Here is an 18,531-nt window from a genome sequence, read left to right on the forward strand (position 1 = left end):
GGGTCTCTTGTCCGTGGGCCGATGCTCTAACCGCTGAGCCGAACCAGCCAGGGCCCAAATCAGCCTTGTAAAGATTTTCTGTCTCCTCCACCCCCAGACTTTTTCAGCCCCTTGGGGGCTCAGATGCCTGGGCTCCCGGTCCACTCCCTGGTTGGTTTTACCCTGCCCATCCTGGCCTTGCCAGGCCCGTCCCTCAGCTGTCTGGGGCAGTGGTTCCAGCTACTCCGGCTGGCTCACCAGGGCTGGGGCGGGCACAGGTGGGGCAGGCTCTCCCTGGAGTGGCCTGGCGGGCTCCTCGGGGCACTGAACTGCACCTGGTTGCTGGTCAGCCTGGCTTCCAGGAACAAGTGGGCAGTGCCAGGCCCCTCCCTGCCCTCTGATTGGACAACGTGGTGCAGCCCCGCCCTCCTTTAGCCTGGGAGGCTGTGTGTGTTTTCTCCTGGTCTTGGCTGCTTTGCTGGTAGCCCCTGTCCTGCTAGACTGGGGCCCCTCCTGGACCGTGCGTCAGCTCCATAGTGTGCCCCCTGCCCTTCTGCAGAATGTCCACCTGCCTTCCCGAGGAGAGATTTAGGAGGTTGGGGAAACCAAGGCAGGGAGGAGCCTAGTCTTGGGGTGAGCAGGCAACTACCAGGCCTGGAGTGCCTGGCGTTCTAGCTAACTCTGTCCTAAGTCAGAAGGTCAGAGCCAGAAGGTTCCTACCCATCCTCTTCCTTACAGAAGGGGAAACTGAGGACAAGTGACGTGGGTAAGGGTGCACAGCAGGTTAGCGGCCCTGCTGGCACTGGACCCCAGATCTCCTGGCTTCTCTGGGGTCCTTGCAACCCAGCTCTGCTGGGAAGAGGCGGGGTTCCTCTGCTCTGGCGCCCCCGAACCTCCCCAGAGTCACAGCCCAGGACCTGAGGCATCTTTGCGTCTCCCTTGAGCAGAATCAGAAAGTCTGGTGAACGGGAACCACACCCCACAGCCTGCGGCCCAGGGACCCTCGGCCTACGCCAGCCACAGTTCCCTGGTGAGCTCTATCGAGAAGGACTTGCAGGAGATCATGGACTCCCTGGTGCTAGAGGAGCCCGGTGCGGCTGTTAGGAAGCCGGCCGCCGCCTCCCCCCTGTCGCCCGTGGCTAACGGGGGTCGGTACCTGCTGTCCCCCCCCACCAGCCCCGGTGCCATGTCCGTGGGCTCCAGCTACGAGAACACCTCTCCCGCCTTCTCTCCGCTCTCCTCGCCAGCCAGCAGCGGGAGCTGTGCCAGCCACTCACCTAGCGGCCAGGAGCCGGCACCTTCTGTACCGCCCCTGGTGCCCGCTCGTTCCTCCAGTTACCATCTGGCCCTGCAGCCCCCACAGCCCCGGCCTGCTGGTGCCCGTGCCTCCGAGAGCCCCCGGCTGGGCAGGAAGTCGGGGCACGAGAGGCCGCCCAGCCCCGGCCTCCGGGGCCTGCTGACGGACAGCCCGGCACCTACGGTGCTGGCAGAGGCCGGCAGAACCGCTGACAGCCCCTGGCTGGGCGGGCAGCTGCCTGTGGTGGCCATCAGCCTGAGTGAATACCCAGCCTCCAGTGCCCACGGCCAACCCCCCAGCATTCCTGGCAGCCCCAAGTTCCAGCAGCCTCCGGTCCCCGCTCCCCGAAACAAGATCGGCACACTTCAGGACCGCCCTCCCAGCCCGTTCCGGGAGCTGACCCCCGGCCCCTCACGCCAGCTGGTGGGCCGAACATTTTCAGACGGGCCGGCCGGCCGCACGCTGCAGCCTTCGGAGAGCCCCCGCCCGAGCCGGCGGGGCCTGGACAGCATGCGGGAACTGCCTCCTCTGAGCCCGTCTCTGTCCAGACGGGCTCTGTCCCCCATGCCCTCCCGGACCACCCCGGACCCCAAGCTAACCAGGGACGTGGCAGAGAGCCCCCGGCCCCGGCGCTGGGCAGCCCACGGGGCTTCCCCAGAGGACTTCTCCTTGACCCTGGGGACTCGAGGCCGGAGGACGCGGAGCCCCTCGCCCACACTCGGGGAGTCCCTCGCACCCCGCAAGGGCAGCTTCAGCGGCAGGCTGAGTCCAGCCTACAGTCTGGGCTCTTTGACTGGGGCCCTGCCCCGACAGAGCCCCCGGGCCCAGAGGAAGCTCTCCAGCGGGGACTTGCAAGTGCCTGTCCCCCGAGAGCGGAAAAACAGCATCACGGAGATCAGCGACAACGAGGACGACCTCCTGGAGTACCACCGGCGGCAGCACCAAGAGCGGCTGCGGGAGCAGGAGATGGAGAGGCTGGTGAGCGGGGGCCGGGGGGCTGCGGACCCCTGCGGGCTCTGGCAGCATGTGGCCGGCCAGCTGGCAGATGGGGGCCCGCGGCCGGGGCCTGGGCTTCTCAGGCTCGTCCAGGAGGCTCCGTGGGGACCAGTACCTCAGGGTTCGGGTGTCTAGGCGAAGAACTGGCTCCGAAGTTTCTGAGACTTTCTTTTATTTATTTATTTATTTATTTACTTATTATTATTATTTTTTTTATTTTTATTTATTTTTTTTATCCTCACCCGAGGACATTTTTCCATTTTTTGTTCAGATAGAGCGGGAGGGAGATAGAGGAAGAGAGAGAGAGAGAGAGAAACATCGATGTGAAAGGGACACATCGAGTGGCTGCCACCCGCACGACCAACCAGGGCCGGGGACAAACTGCAACCGAGGTACGTGCCCTTAGCGGGAACCGAACCCGGGTCTCTCCGGACCGCCGCAGGCCAACACTCCAACCGCTGAGCCAAACCAGCCAGGGCTATTATTATTATTTTTTAATCCTCACCCGAGGGCATTTTTCCAATTTTTGCACAGATAGAGTGGGAGGGAGAGAGAGGGAGAGAGAGAGAGAAACATCGATGTGAAGGGACACATCGAGTGGTTGCCACCTGCACGACCAACCAGGGCCGGGGACAAACTGCAACCGAGGTACGTGCCCTTAGCGGGAACCGAACCCGGGTCTCTCCGGACCGCCGCAGGCCAACACTCCAACCGCTGAGCCAAACCGGCCAGGGCTATTATTATTATTTTTTAATCCTCACCCGAGGGCATTTTTCCAATTTTTGCACAGATAGAGTGGGAGGGAGAGAGAGGGAGAGAGAGAGAGAAACATCGATGTGAAGGGACACATCGAGTGGCTGCCACCTGCACGACCAACCAGGGCCGGGGACAAACTGCAACCGAGGTACATGCCCTTAGTGGGAACCGAACCCGGGTCTCTCCGGACCGCAGGCCGATGCTCTAACCGCTGAGCCCAACCGGCCAGGGCTCTGAGGCTTTATTTTAAATCCGCGCTAATTTTGCACGAACACAGCTTTTGTTGTAACGTCTGCACGTCCGCGTTCGTCCCTAACACACCGAGCACGAGGGAAACACACCACATCTGCGGGGAGGCCTCGCACCTCGGGCTGAGCAGGCTCCGCGAGGGCCAGGCTGAGGCCCGGAAAGCAGACGTGTTTCCTGGGTCGCGGCACGTGGCTGAGCTGGGATTGGAACTCGAGTGCCCGTCTTCCCAAGTCCCGTTCTTTAGAGAAGCCCCTGGTCCCTCTCTATCGCTTCCCTCCGGCATCTGCAGACGGGTGGAGCTGCCCCCTGGCCCAGGCGGGGTCATCGGGACTGGTGGGCAGGGAAGAGGAAGGGGGCAGGGTGGGCAGCCCGGGCCTGATCTGGGCCCGCCTGTGTGACTGACTGTGTTGGCTGCATCTGGGGTCACGTGTGCCTGGGCAGCTGTCCTGGGGAGAGCATCTCCGCTGGTGTGGGTTGGGGTTGCCCCATGGCGCAGGGAACGCGGGGGGCTCTGGCTGGTGTGTGCGTACGTATGCGAATTCCGCCTTCTCTCTTGTGAGCACGTGGGATGGGGGGTCCAGGTGGGGACAGGGCCCTGAGATCGGTTTGAGGAGAATCAGAATGGAGGAGGTTTGTCCGGAGACCCCTTCAGAAGGGGTCGGGGCAGCCTTGGGTGAGGTGAGGGTGTCCGGCAGTATGTGTGTGTCGGGTGGGGAGAGATGAGGCAGCACCCCATCTTTCCTGCCTAGATGAGAGCATAGCCCACTCTGGGGGTGCATCCTGGACAGGGGCGGGGAGTCTGGCCCAGGCAGAGGGTGGCCCGGCCTCCTCACCAGCCCTGGCCTGCCCCACCTGCCACTTTAAATGTTGGAGGCTGCCTGCCCGCCCCTCCCACCTCCGCCAGGCTGCTTATCTGGGTACAGAGGTGCTCAGGCAGTTCCTGCTTTTTTTTCCCTTTTTTTTTCTTTTGCCATGGAACTGGGCGAGCAACGGCAGGAAAGCTGGGTAAGTGTCTAGGGGGTCACGGCTCAACTGCACACGGTGACAGACGCCTGAGAGCTAAGCGTGAGAAGGGGGGCACAGACCCGAAGTGTGATTATACCTTCCTTCCTTTGGATCCGAGGCCCTGGGAGGAACTCGGTGGGCTGTGTGTGGGGAGGGGCGGATGAGGAGTCAGGGCCTTGGGCACTCCGTGGCCCGGGCGTCCACGCAGCCCGCCCTGCTGGGGAGGAGCTGGGTGGCCTGCGCGCGGCTGCGAGTGGAGGTGGACCTGAGGAGGGCGGCGTCCCGGTCCCTGGCCGCGTCCCGGTGTGAACCTTGTGCGTGCCCCCGGCCGAGCGGGGCTGTGTTTATCCGTGAGCGTGCCTCGGTGTGCACTTGTGCGAGTCGGGGCGAGGGCTTGTGTTCTCCTGCCCGTTACGGCAGGCCCAGGGCGCACGCTCTGCCTTCCTCCGTCAGCGCTGGTCCGCGGGGTGCCTGTGTCCCCCGTCGTGGATCTTTGTGTATCCGTGCCAGCGCGCACAGCTGAGTGTCTGTGCGTCTCGCGGCCCTTAGTCTGCTTGCCCGAGTGTTCCCACGCGTGTCTGGGTGAGTCCCGCCCGGGACGGAGAGAAGGGGAAGCAGGAAGGGAGACAGAGCAGCTGGCCATGTGGCCAGGTGCCGCCGCCTGGTTTCTCCTGAGCACCCTCGTTCCCTCTGCCTCTTCACACCTTAGGTCGGGGTGGGGGGCGCTCTCCTGACTTGATCTGAGCCTCAAGCCCCCAGAATCCTAGATCCTCTCCTGACAAGACACTGGCTCCGGCCCTCCCAGCGTCCTGCCTCCTCCCTCACGCTCGGTCCGCTCTCCCAGGAACGGCAGCGCCTGGAGACCATCCTGAACCTGTGTGCGGAGTACAGCCGGGCAGACGGGGGCCCGGAGGCCGGGGAGCTGCCCAGCATCGGGGAGGCCGCTGCCGCGCTGGCAGGCCGCAGGCCCTCACGAGGCCTTTCGGGCGCCATCGGGGCCCCTGGGCGGAGCAGCCAGGAGCCTGGAGGCGCCCCCCAGCGCCTGTGGGAGAGTGTGGACCGCTCGGACGAGGAGAATCTCAAGGAGGAGTGCAGCAGCACGGAGAGCACCCAGCAGGAGGTGGGCTGGAGCTGGGCCGGGGGCTGAGTGAGGGGCTGCGACGGGGGCTGGGACGATTGGGATGAGGGCTGGGACCAGGGCTGAGTGAGGGGCTGGGCCGGGCCTGCTGGGCACAGAGCAGGCAGGCATGTGTGAGGGATGCCAGGGCCCAGTGAGGGCGAAGTCACCGAAGGGTTCGGTTTGGGAAGGATCAGGGGTGAGAAGGGTAGAAATGAGGAGAGGGAGGTGCTAATGAGTTAGCCAGGCTGTAAATATGCTTTATGACCTGCCTTTCCTTGGGCCCCACCCAGGCCTGGCACTCGGGTACATTTCTGTTCCATTTAAAGGAGTCCATATGCTCCTCATGGGGGTGGGGTGCGTCCTGTCTCAGCCCGGTGGCCCCATCCCGGTGCCCTGAGGAGTGGGGATCCGTCCTCTCACTCACGTCCTGGAGGCTGTAGCGCCCCCAGCTGATGGCTCCCCGCCCCCAGCACGAAGATGCACCTGGCGCCAAGCTGCAGGGAGAGGTGCTGGCCCTGGAGGAGGAGCGGGCTCAGGTGCTGGGGCGTGTGGAGCAGCTCAAGGTGCGTGTGAAGGAGCTGGAGCAGCAGCTGCAGGAGTCAGCCCGAGAGGTGAGCCCGAGGACCGGCCCCAGGCGGAGGAGGCCCGGGGCGGGCTGGCCTTGACGCGGCCGGTGTTGCCCCCAGGCTGAGATGGAGCGGGCGCTGCTGCAGGGCGAGAGGGAGGCAGAGCAGGCCCTGCTGCAGAAGGAGCAGAAGGCAGCCGAGCAGCTGCAGGAGAAACTGGTGACCTTGGAGACGGGCATCCAAAAGGAGAGGGACAAGGTAACCCATACCTGGCCTGGCTGGTGCTGGGGACCAGTGGCCTGGGAGAGGAGGAGAAGGTCTTCTCTGGGGGCCCTCACCCCTTGCCTCACCATCTAACCTGCAGACCAGGTGGTCTCCGTGTGGCTTCAGGGGTAGGGGCCTGTCCTCTGGGGAAGGTACCAGCTCGGAGGTCACCTCGGACCGGGCTGGTGTCTGGGTCTCCTCTGTCTGGGCCTCTGTGCTATTCTGGGTGCCTGGGTGCCTGCCATTCTGGGCCCTTCTAGGAAGTACCAACACCGCTTCTTGGGCCGTGAGCGCAGCCGAGGGACTGTTGCTGGGGAGCGGTTCAGGTTTGGGCCCCTCCGTCTGGACAGTGTCTTCCTCCAAGCGGGCCTCAGATGCTCAGGAGGTGCCTTTGGGAGATAGTCCCCAGGTCTCTACGTCCCCTGAGCCTTTAGGATCTCAGCCTCCCATCCCAGATGGTCCCAGCGCCTGCCCCTGCCCCTTCCAGATATCATGCCAGCCTGCAGGGGCCTCTCCATCCCACAGGGGCCGTGCCAGCCACACCCAGGATGCCCTGCAACGTGCCCAAAGCTCTGGAGTGGAGAGGGGCCATCTATTTTTGGACTTGACAGTATTTTTCCAAGAATTAATTCTCCATTTTTTGGAGAGCATCTTCCTCCTTCCCCTCGATTTGGAAACTCTTAAAAATCATGTGACACTTCGCCCTTTTTTGAGCTTTGGCTCTGGCCCCCAAAACCACACTCCCAAATTCTGTGCCAGATTAACTCCATGCTTACCAAACAGACCTGCACTAACGCCCCCGCCCCACTGTCCCACACACTGCCCTGGGCTGTCGCATGCCCTGACCGTCAGTGCCCCCGGGCAGAATGAGCCGCTTTTGCACTAACTCCACCGGCTTTGGGCCTCTCCACTCTAATGCCGCTGCCTTCCGTCTTGTTGTGGGGCCCCAGGGTTTTGAGCAGAAAGGAGTGGGCCAGGGGCACAGCTCAGACTCCGCACTGGCAGGATGGGTACGAGGTTGGGGGAATGCTTGGAGGAGGCCCTTCTCAGCCTGAAGAGCTCCTCCCGTTTGGAAAAGTCTGGGCGCTGCTTCCACAGACTGTTGGAGGGAGAGGCCTCTTGCCCTCCAGCCATTGCCCCCTGCCTCCCGAGCAGAGGGGTAGGAGGCTTGTGGAGGGCTGGGGCAGGGACTCGCCTTCCCCTTGGGCTTTTCCAAGTTCAGACAGCGCAAGAGAGGGTGGGAATAGGCAGCCTCTTCCCATCTGCAGCCCGTCACCCAGAACACGGAGTATTAGGGTAGTGTACCCCAGGACTGAACTGGCCATGTCCTCTCCAGGGATGGGGAGGCGTGTAGGAGGGGTGGGGGCGGGGTTCAGCCTAGGTCTTCCTCCCAGGGGGCTCATTTCAGAAGGAACCTGCTAACCGAATTCCTCACGTTCCCGGTGTTGCCGGGCAGCCTGGACTTTGCCTGCTCTCTGGGCCGTCATTTGAGGCGGTGGTCTCACTCCGCTGCCCCTCCCCCCGCCCCGGGCCCAGGGCCCCGCTCTGGCTTTGGGACCAGTAGTCACCATTTCTTCTCTGCCTGTCCTTAGGGTGGGTGACTCACCAGCTCCCCCCTCCCTTTCCTGGCCTCAGAGGTGTCATCTCGCCCCAGACAGAGCCACCCACCTCCTCTCTGTACCCACTCCCGGGGCACCTGTTACCATGGCAACGCCTGGAGTAATTGCAGCCCTCATCCTTCTGAGGCTCAGCCCGCTGTGCCCGCCGCACCCCCAGCCTGGGCAGGAGGGAGGGAGGCCAAGGGGTTGGGCTGGGGTCCCCTCCGCTGCATCGCTGTGGCTTTAAGTCCTCCGCTCCTGATTCACCCTGACCCCCGGATTTAACCCTCACCATCTACCCTTTCCCCCAGGGTTAAATTTTGGTCTCTGGGCAGCGGAAGAGGGAGGTCAGGAGCTAGAGGCTCCCATTGGGCTTTGACTGGTTTGAAGGGAAAGCAGAGGGCCTCTTCTCAGGACCTGCATCAATGTTTCTGGTTTGAGGGGCTACAAGAGACCAACATTTCTGCCTGGGCTCCTCCCCTCCGCCCTGGCTCACCACCCCTGCACGTCCGGCCCTGTCCTAACCTCAGCTCCTGTCTCCCCCACTCTCCTCCTCCTCCCTCCTCACTTCCCCTTTCTGTTCTTTCCTCCTTCTTCTCTGGTTGTTCTTTTATTACTTGTCTTTTTTCTCTTCCCCCGACCCCCACTCCTGCTCCCCGTTCTCTGCCCGCCCGCCCTGCCCTCCCATCGCCCGAACTGCCGCCGGAGTTGAGGAGTGTGTGTTCTGTTTCTCCCCTGTGCCCGCCCCTCGCCCTCCCGCCGCCCAGGAGAGGGCAGAGCTGGCCGCGGGACGGAGGCGCCTGGAGGCCCGCCAGGCGCTCTACGCCAAGCTCCAGATGCGGCTCGATAACTGCCCCGAGTCAGTGCGGGAACAGTTACAGGAGCAGCTGAGAAGGGTCAGTTTCACCAGCCCCCCTTCCCCGGCCCTGAGGGCCACCTGCCCAGAAGAGAGGAGAGCGTGGGACAGGACCACCTGGGCCCTGCAGTACCTGCCAGGACACCAGGGTCGGTGCTTTGGTTTGGAGGGGACGGAACGATGGGGGGATCTCGTCTCCGTTCTGCTGCTCCAGGCAGAGGAAAGGGGGTCGGATGGGGGCAGGTCCCTTCCCCAGTCTCCCCGGGTCCAGCCCCCCAAACGCACACCTCTGTGGCCTGGCCTTCCAGGCCTAGGGTGGCACTTCGAGCACCACCCGACCCCCGTTGTCACTGTCGTTCAAGGAGGCAGAGGCCCTGGAGACAGAGACAAGGCTCTTTGAGGACCTGGAGTTCCAGCAGCTGGAGCAGCAGAGCCGCGTGGAGGAGGAGCGCGAGCTGGCCAGCCAGGGGCTGCTCCTGAGCCAGGCGGAGCTGCTCCGCAGCATCAGCAAGAGGAAGGTGTGCCCCGCCCCTCCCCGCTGCCCCGCCCCACCCTTCTGCCCCGCCCCTCCCTGCTGCGCCGCCCCACCCTTCTGCCCCGCCCCTCCCTGCTGCCCCGCCCCTCCCTGCTGCTCCTCCCCTCCCTGCTGCTCCGCCCCTCTCCTGCTGCTCCGTCCCCTCTCCTGCCCCGCCCCCTCCCCTGCTGTCCCGCCCCTCCCTGCTGCTCCGCCCCTCTCCTGCTGCTCCGTCCCCTCTCCTGCCCCGCCCCCTCTCCTGCTGCCCCGCCCCTTCCCTGCTGCCCCGCCCCCTCTCCGGCTGCTCCGCCCCTCCCTGCTGCCCCGCCCCCTCCCCTGCTGCCCCGCCCCTCCCTGCTGCCCCGCCCCTCCCTGCTGCTCCGCCCCTCCCTGCTGCTCCGCCCCTCTCCTGCTGCTCCGTCCCCTCTCCTGCCCCGCCCCCTCCCCTGCTGTCCCGCCCCTCCCTGCTGCTCCGCCCCTCCCTGCTGCCCCGCCCCTCCCTGCTGCTCCGCCCCTCCCTGCTGCTCCGCCCCTCTCCTGCTGCTCCGTCCCCTCTCCTGCCCCGCCCCCTCCCCTGCTGTCCCGCCCCTCCCTGCTGCCCCGCCCCTCCCTGCTGTCCCGCCCCTCCCTGCTGCTCCGCCCCTCTCCTGCTGCTCCGTCCCCTCTCCTGCCCCGCCCCTCCCCTGCTGTCCCGCCCCTCCCTGCTGCTCCGCCCCTCTCCTGCTGCTCCGTCCCTCTCCTGCTGTTCCGTCCCCTCTCCTGCCCCGCCCCCTCCCCTGCTGCTCCGCCCCTCCCTGCTGCCCCGCCCCCTCTCCTGCTGCCCCGCCCCTTCCCTGCTGCCCCGCCCCCTCCCCTGCTGCTCCGCCCCTCCCTGCTGCCCCGTCCCCTCTCCTGCTGCCCCGCCCCTTCCCTGCTGCCCCGCCCCCTCTCCGGCTGCCCCGCCCCCTCCCCTGCTGCCCCGCCCCTCCATGCTGCCCGCCCACACGGGGCTGGTGCGGTTGGAGGCCAGTGACCTGGGTTTGAGTCCGAGTTGACCTCACCTTCCTGAGCCTCAGTTTCCTCATCACACACAGCAGTGAGGCCATGGTGGGAATAAACCCAGATGATGTGAAGTCAGTGTGGGACATGGGCACAGGGAGCGCTGGGGAGCAGCCGCTGGTCAAGCCCTGCCTCCGAGGGCGTCTTCGAGGGGAGCGGCCGGCTGGGCGCGGAGGGCGGAGGGCGGAGGGCGAGGGGTCTGAGCCGCAGGCTTGCCCTGCGCTTGGAGGGCTCGCGGGCGGAAGCGCTGGGACACGCACAGACCTGAGGTCTGGGTGGTCGAGCCAGCCGGGGGTCCTGGACGGGGCACCACGTTGTCCCAGCCCTGGCTCCGCGGAGCCGCACAGCAAGGGGACTGGCCCTGGCACCTGGCTTGTCCCCAGCTCCTGCGATGGCTTCTGATCTCACGGAGCAGCGGGGGTGGTGGCGCAGGAGTGTGTGTGCGGAGGGAGAGGGCAGCCCTGGGGGGAGGGCTGTGGGGGGGACAGTGGGGCGCGGCTCACAGGCCTGTGCGGCTGGAGTGCGTGGGTGGGAGGTGGCGCCAGTGAGATCAGGGGTGTTGTCCTAACGCGGTGGGTTGGGGGCTTGAGAGCTAGCCTAGGTTCGGTGGTAAGTGGGGAGCCCTCGGCTCTCCCCGAGTTCAGATCCCTGTCTGCTCTGCCTTACAAATGCGCCCACTGCAGACGGAGGCGGGAAGAAGCTGGCAATTCCCAAGCACTTGGGGGTGGTCAGGAAGTTCCTTGTGTCGTCCCCCGCCCACCTTACATTAGGATGGTCTCCTAAGCCCAGCACTCTTTCCCCATTTTATTTGTTTATTCTTATTAGTATTATTTTGAATCCTCACCGGAGCATGTTTTTCCATTGCTTTTCAGACAGAGTGGGAGGGAGGGAGAGAGAGAGAAACATCCATGTGAGAGACACATGACGGGTTGCCTTCCGCTGACCCCAACCTGACTGGGATTGAACAGAAACTGAGGCACATGCCCTTGACCAGAATCGAACCTGAGACTCTGGTCCTCAGACCATCGCTCCAGCCGCTGAGCCAAACTGGCCAGGGCTCCTACCCCATTTTATATACAGTAGGTTTGCAGTTGTTAATGTGGAAAATGATACCATAATTAAGAAATAACACAAGAATAAACTGTCTCACGACTTTGTACGGGTTCTGTGAACCCACTTCCGCCCAGAAACCAGGCTTCAGAGAAGCACCAGAATTGCCCCAAACCTCCCAGCTTATAAGCTGCAGGGTCAGAACTGGAAGCCAGGCCTGCCTGGCCCCGGAGCCCCCGTTACTTCTACGCTTGACTGCCCTGGGGCTGGGGGCTGGGGGCTGGCACTTGTCTGGCATGGTTCTCTTCCGTCTGGAGGGATGCACCAGGGAGCCTTGGATCAGCCAGCCCCATCACCGCCGGGCATTTGGGAGTCGTCAGTACTGGACTCCTGGTCCCTCCTACCCACGCCCACCCAGGCCGCTAGGAAACTGGAGCTCAGCCACTGGGACCCAGGGCCATGTTCTGTTTCATGCTTCTCCTTGTGAGCCTTGTTCAGCTTCATTCTCGGCTCCCAGCGTCCTCTCTGTCCTGGTCCCCATGCTTTCCTGTCCTCTCTAGTCTGGTTCAGAGCATGGCTTCGGAGCCCAACAGACCTGGTTCTAACCCTCGCTCTACCTCTTACTCGCTAAGACACTTGACCTCCTAACTACGTCCGTGTTCTTGTCAGTGAAGCGGGCACAAAGGCACCTCCACGAGGGCTAAAGGAGGTTACAAGTGCGAAGCATTTAGCAGGGTTTGGGGCCCTGGGTCAGCCCAGGTTCTCGGACGACTGGAAACAGCAGACCTTGCTGTGCGGATTGCCACCTCCTCTGCTTTGGTCTTTTCTTGGGCTGACCCCAGATTTAGGTGTTTCTCCTTCCCATGTCTTGTTCTTCAGGGTGGTGGTTTAAGGCCCCCTCTTTCAGGAAGCCCTCCTGGGGTTACCCCAGCCCCTGTCCTTTTCTCTCATTTATTATTATTATTATTTTAAAATATTTTTTCTTGCCCTGGCCAATATGGCTTAGCGGTAAGAGTATCACCCGTGGACTAAAGAGTCCCAGGTTCGCTTCTGGCCAAGGGCACGTACCTCACTTGTGTTTTGTCCCCGGCCCTGGTTGGGGTTGTGCGGGTGCAAACAATTGATGTGCCTCTCTCACATCGATGTTTCTCTCTCTCTCTTCCTCCCTCTCTCCCTCCCGCTCTATCTAAAAATTAATGTAAAAAATATCCTTGGGTGAAGATTAAAAAACTATATATATTTTTTCTTTATTGATTTTAGAGCGAGAGGAAGGGAGAAAGAGAGAAAGAAACACTGATGAGAAAGAATGTTGATTGGCCGCCTCCTGCACGCCCCCCACTGGGGATCGGGCCCACAACCTGGGCATGTGCCCTGACCAGGAATCAAACCGGCGACCTCTTGGTGCAGGGTCAATGCTCAACCACTGAGCCATACTGGCCAGGCTCACTTGTTATCTTATTTTTTTTGCACATGATGGTCGAGCCAGGCACTGTGCTAAGCCCCACTGGGGATATGGAGAGAGAAAAGGCACCGTCCCTGCCCTTGGATCTGACAGCCTGGGTGGGGGATGGGGGTGGAAGCATCACTCACAAGTAGCAGTGATACAAGGCAAGTGGGGAACAGACTAATCTGAGCTCAGAAGGAGGAGCAAAGCTATTGGATGGCGATCGAGGAAGATGTTAGAGAAAAAGCGGCCTTTGAACTGGGCTTGGAGGGTGAGTGAGCTCTTGATGGGTGAAGAAGACAGGGATGGCTCTCCTGGGCCAAAGGAACAGTTTAAAAAAGGCCTGAGACCCTGGCTGGTTTTACTCAGCGGTTAGAGCGTCGGCCTGTGGTCCAGACAGACCCGGGTTCGGTTCCAGCTAAGGGCATGTACCTCGGTTGCAGTTTGTCCCCGGCTGGTTGGTCGTGCGGGTGGCAGCCACTCGATGTGTCCCTTTCACATCGATGTTTCTCTCTCTCTCTCTCTCTCTCTCTCTCTCTCTCTCTCTCTTCCTCTCTCTCCCTCCCGCTCTATCTGAACAAAAAATGTAAAAATGGCCTCGAGTGAGGATAAAAAATAAAAAAAATTTTAAAAAAGGTCTGAGGCCCGGCCGGTGTGACTCAGTGGTTGAGCATCGACCCCTGCACCAAGAGGTCACCAGTTCAATTCCGGGTCAGGGCACATGCCCAGGGTCTGATCCCCCGTGGGGGGCATGCAGGAGGCGGCCAATCGATGTTCTCTCTCATTGATGTTTCTGTGTGTCCTTCTCCCTTTCTCTCTCGCCCTCCCTAAAATCAATAATAATAATAAAAAAGAGAAAACGATATTAAAAAAAAAAAAGGCCTGAGAATGTACAACTTCACAGCTGAGTGTACAGCAGCCGAGCTGAGAACACGCGGGCTCAGGGTGGGAGGGGGGCTGAAAAGTGGAGACCCCGTTCCGGGGGCCCTCGAACGCCGGCTTAGGAGTTTCTGCTTCATCCCAGGAGTGCTGCGGAGTCCCGGGAGGGTTTCAGGAGAGGAGTGATCTAGCCTGGCCCTTTTAGGAAGGTATCTGAGGCAGTGTGGGACGATCGGAGAGCTGGGAGCCGGAAACAGGAGGCTGGGGACGGCCGGGCTGGGGAAGCAGGGCCTGGGTGGGGTGGTGGCAGAGGAGGTGCGTGGGGCGCGGGGCAGGTGGAACTGCTCCGTGTCTCCAGGACGCTGGACATGTTGGCTAAGGAGTGCAGGGAAGGGAGTTTTGAGAGCGGGTTCTGGCTGGTGTACCTGGTGGCACAGGGGTCACTGGTCAAGGGAGTGGGAGGGCTGGGAAGGAGCTACCTGTAGAAGCCTGTTTTCCTGGGGTGAGTTGGGGCCAAGAGAAGAGCTGGTTGATCCCCTTCACTCAAGCGCAGGGTCTCTGGGCAGGAGAGACAGCTAAGCCTCACCTTGGGCTCAGCCCTGCCTCCCCCGGGACTGAAGGACACCCCATCTCTTCCAGGAGCGCCTGGTGGTCCTGGACAGTCAGGCGGGGCAGATTCGGGCCCAGGCCGTGCAGGAGTCAGAGCGCCTGGCCCGAGACAAGAACTCCTCCCTGCAGCTGCTGCAGAAGGTAGCTCTCTGGGCGTGGGGGTGCTGGGTGGGGGTGCAGGATCCCCCCATCACGCCTCCTCTCTTGCTGTCCCCCCACTTTTTTCTGAGCCTCTGCCACTTTGGGTTTGCAGGAGAAGGAGAAACTGACTGTGCTGGAGAGAAGATACCACTCACTCACGGGGGGCAGGCCGTTCCCAAAGACCACGTCGACTCTCAAAGAGGTAACGTGGGCGGTCAGTCCGGCCTCAGGCCCGCGGTCTCCCTGGGAGGTTCTGGAGCAACGTGTGGTGTGGTTCCTCCACCCCATGGCTGTGACTCAGCATGGGGCATTTCTCAAACCACAGAGATGTGATTTACACTGCTCCTGAGGTCTGGGATTTGACCCTCAGTGGCTCCCAGCTGCTGCTTTGTAGTTACCTTGCTGGCTCCCAGGAGCCCACTGATCTTACCATTTTGGGGGGCGGAATACATCGTGAGGAGGACGGGCTATTCCGAGGTTTGGAAAAGGTCGGGGCTGAGCAGACTCACCTTCGGGGGAGCCCAGGATCCAGGGTCCTGATCTCGGAGCCCCTGGGCTCTGGACGAGAACTAGGCTCTTGGTCCGGATGTGGGCATCGAGACCCCCGAAGCCAGTCTTTCCTGAGTCTGCGAGCCTGGTGTGAGGTCTAGCGAGGACCTGTCCCGTTTCCTGAGCTCCTTCCTCACTGCGAGTGCAGTTTAGAGCGGGGCCGGGGGCTGGGCTGAGTGCCCGGGAGGCCCCTCACCACCCACCCTCTCTGGAGGCTGAGCTGCCCACCTTGGAGGAGCTGGGGACTGCGGCTCTGGGCCCGGTCCCAGGGTCATCTCGGGCTGGCGCCTGCTCTGTCCCCTTCTGCTTTCCCTCAGCTCTGCCCCAAAGCGCAAGAGGTGATCACAGCTCACTTCCTGCTCAGCCCAGGCCAGGGCCTGCCTGCTGAGCCCCCCCCCCCCCCCCCCCCCCCCCCCCCCCGCAGCTTCTCCCCGAGGGTGTGGCCATAGTTCTTTGTCCAGAGTTTGCGAGTTTGACTGAGCACCTGGCTGCCGGAGGTGCCTGGGCAGCCCGTAAAAGACCAGAGCATCAGTTCGCATATTAATGTGCATGTATTCTGCATGCCATTTGTCAGTTCTCACAGACGCTGGTCCCTCCTGTGCATTTTCGTCTTCTGTGACCCCTGGAGGACAGTCAGCCCCTGGAGCTGGGCTGGAATGGGCTCCCCTGGATAGAGCAGGCTCGGGGTCCTGGGCTTTGATCCCCATGCAGTGCGGATGCCTGCTGTGCCCCAACACCTAGATAAGCTCAGGGCTCTAAGGACATGCTCAGGGAAGGACAGCGCCAGCCCTCCCAACCCACGAGCTAAGGTGTGAGCATCTTTCCGAGTCCCGGCCCTTGGGCACTGGGTCCGTTTTGTGTTCAGCTGCTTCCTGCCAAGGAGTCTCTTGCTCAGGCCCTAGAGGTGTCTTCACCCCCACTTCCAGCCCTAACAGAGGGGGTGCAAAGGGACCCTTGAGAGTGGTGTGACTGACGTTCGATGCTGCCTGTGTGTGCCCCTGCCGGAGGTGCCCAAGTTGCTGGAGACAGAAGAGTTCTCTGGGCGCTGGGTCCTGGTCCTTGGCGGGTTCTCGGAAGGTCACCCCTAGGCTTCTTCATCTGTCCCGGACCAGGGAAAACCCAGGGATGGCCCTCAGTGTCTGCTCGGGGCAAGGCCTGGATGCCAAGGCCAGCAGCATCAGAAGCGGAGGGCAGGAGGAGCCTGGTCCGCCTGCCCCTTTCTGCGCCCGCTCCCCCCACAGCCATCTGTGGTTACAGTGGGCGTCGAGCCCCCCACCCTGCTCGAGATTTTGTGTGGAATGGAGTGAGGCTCTAAGGCATGACGTATGGGTGTTTGGTACCTGGTTGACACCTGCTAGCCTCTTCTCTGCCCCCTCTTCCCCTCCCACTGGCACCCTAGGAGCCTGAGCTGGGCAGAGGTTCTCTAGCTGTGCTGCCTCCCCCAGCGTGCTCACCCAGGCCCTGCCTGTCGGTGAGGGCCAGCCACTGAGTGAGCCCACCTGTCCCCGAGGACGTCTGGTGGATGCCCCGATTGTCCCTCGGGCCGGGGTTGGGGAACAGTAGGGTTTGTCTGCCACGGCGGAGGAGAAGGGCAACTGGCATAGGGAGTCGGGAGTGGTTTCCTCTCCCCCCAGGGCTCCGGAGCCCTCTGACAGCCCGAGGCTTCTGCCCTGGCACAGGGGCACTGTGCCCAGGGGACTGGCGTCCGGCTGTGCAAGCCTCCTGCAGTGCTTCCTGCACCCGCACACGGGCAGGCCCATCTCCTGGTCCCAGTCCCATTAACCTCTCGTGTTCCTGCTATGTCCTGGCCTTTCCCCACGCCCGTGATGCTGGAGCCGCTAAGGCAGTGTGGGGCACCTTGCCCATGCCCACAGCCCCTGTGCCAGGCCCGCCGCTCTGGGCCGCTGCCTCCTAGGACCTGGCACCCGCCACCTGCCTCCTCTGCTGCCCTCCCCCCTCACTTCTATCGCACCTTCACCCGAGGTGGGTGGTCCGTGTTCCTCCACCCTGCCCACTACCCACCGGTGTGGCTCTGTCTCCACGTGATTCCCTCTGGGGCCCTGGCTGGCTGGCGTCGTGTTGGCATAGCACACGTTGATGTTCTGGGAGTTGTGCCCTGCCTGTTGCTCTCTGCTCTCGGCACATTCATGACGACTGTTTTCTCTTCCTTCTCTTCGTGCTCTGTCTCACCTTCTTCCTGCCTGCTTCCCTCACCTTCCTGTCTCTGAGAATGGGCCTTGAACCTTCCCTTTCTCCCCCCACCCCCCTCCGCTCCTTCCCCTCGTCTCCCCTCCCTCCTCGCCCTCTTGTGCCCTGTCCCCGCCCCACGCTCTCTCCAGATGGAGAAGCTGCTGTCCCCCGCAGCAGACTTAGAGCAGTGGTACCAGGAGCTGATGGCCGGGCTGGGGACGGGCCCCACTGCAGCCTCCCCTCGCTCCTCCCCCCCGCCTCTGCCCACCAAAGCTTTTCGTCAGCTGCAGGTAACCCCCTTCTTCACTGCCCGTCCCTCTGCATCCCTGCTCCTCTGCTCTGGGCACCTCCTGCCACACAGGCCGCCCAGATGGTGGGGTGGGGTCAGGGCAGCTTGGGGCCTCCGGACCCTGAGGTGGCAGTGAGGGTTTCCTCGTGGGCAACATCCTGGCATTTTGTACATCACGCGAGCCCAAAGGTGACAGGATTGACTGTCACGGAAGGGGGTTTGGGAGCAGTGGTCAGGCGGGGGTCCGCTTGGTGCCCGGAGGCTTTGCTCTGTCCCCGGCAGCCCACAGCTTCTCCCTCCATCGGGGCTGGTGGCCAGCAGACCTGGGTGCCCTGGGGAGCTGCCAGCACTGACTCCTGGTTTTCCCAGGGGCGACCTTTGGAGGCAGGACAGAGGGTGACACAGATTTGAAGTGATAACCCTGAGGATGTGCCCGAGTGTCCTCAGAGTGTCCGTGGAGGGCCCGGGTTCACCGTGCCGGTGCGGAGTCTTTGGGTGTCCTCGCCCCTGGTTCTCATGGACCAGCATGACGCCTGAGACCACACGGTTCGGATTCAGTCCGGAGGGAAGTCACCGCCCCTCTAGGACTGACCTGAGCTCGAATTCCACGTCTCCTTGGGAGGAGCTGGCTCATGCCACCGGGGCACCCTCCTCTGTGCCCAGCTGGCTAGAGATTTTTACGTGTTTTGATTCATTTAGTCCCCACAGGCCTTTGGGGTAGATACTGTTAATATTTAACAGATCAAACACTGGGGCTCAGAGAAGATAAGTAATCTCCCCAAAGTCGCACCCCTAGGAAGTAGCAGCGCCTATGCTGGGGGTCAGGGTTTTGACTCCAATGACCCCATTCACCAAGCGTTAAGGCCGTGAGTGAGCTCGGCCGTTGCTTAGCCTCGCCATCCCCACTCCTTTCGTAGGTAAAGCATCCGAGGCCCAGGGTGGGCAGTGCATAGCCCAGGATCACACAGCACGGTAGTGGCAGAGCGGGGACCAGAGGGAAACCAACCACCAGCTGGTCCTCCGCACAGCTCTGCCCGCCAGTGTTAACTCCTCGAGTGAATCCATCCACACGGTTCTTTCTGAGATGCAGGGTTGGACCAGGGTGGGTCCACAGAACAGCCTGAGGCTCGGCCGCTGCCGTA

The 18,531-nt window shown here is 62.5% G+C and overlaps 1 protein-coding gene across 2 annotated transcripts in view; it reads left to right on the forward strand.

Annotated features, from left to right (window-relative positions):
* PHLDB1 (pleckstrin homology like domain family B member 1) overlaps positions 1 to 18,531 on the forward strand; it is a 41,033-nt gene that overhangs the window by 10,322 nt on the left and 12,180 nt on the right. Inside the window, exons 5-12 of one of the 2 annotated variants that reach the window (XM_036260043.1) lie at positions 927 to 2,254; positions 5,127 to 5,402; positions 5,873 to 6,013; positions 6,089 to 6,226; positions 9,049 to 9,204; positions 14,251 to 14,361; positions 14,474 to 14,563; positions 17,250 to 17,390. In XM_036260043.1, coding sequence (XP_036115936.1) covers positions 927 to 2,254; positions 5,127 to 5,402; positions 5,873 to 6,013; positions 6,089 to 6,226; positions 9,049 to 9,204; positions 14,251 to 14,361; positions 14,474 to 14,563; positions 17,250 to 17,390 — 2,381 coding nt within the window. The remainder of the gene's footprint in view (positions 1 to 926; positions 2,255 to 5,126; positions 5,403 to 5,872; positions 6,014 to 6,088; positions 6,227 to 9,048; positions 9,205 to 14,250; positions 14,362 to 14,473; positions 14,564 to 17,249; positions 17,391 to 18,531) is intronic. The other variant, XM_036260044.1, reaches the window with a different exon arrangement.

Source organism: Molossus molossus, unplaced genomic scaffold (genome assembly GCF_014108415.1).
Source record: "Molossus molossus isolate mMolMol1 unplaced genomic scaffold, mMolMol1.p scaffold_m16_p_13, whole genome shotgun sequence".
Classification (NCBI taxonomy): Eukaryota; Metazoa; Chordata; class Mammalia; order Chiroptera; family Molossidae; genus Molossus; species Molossus molossus.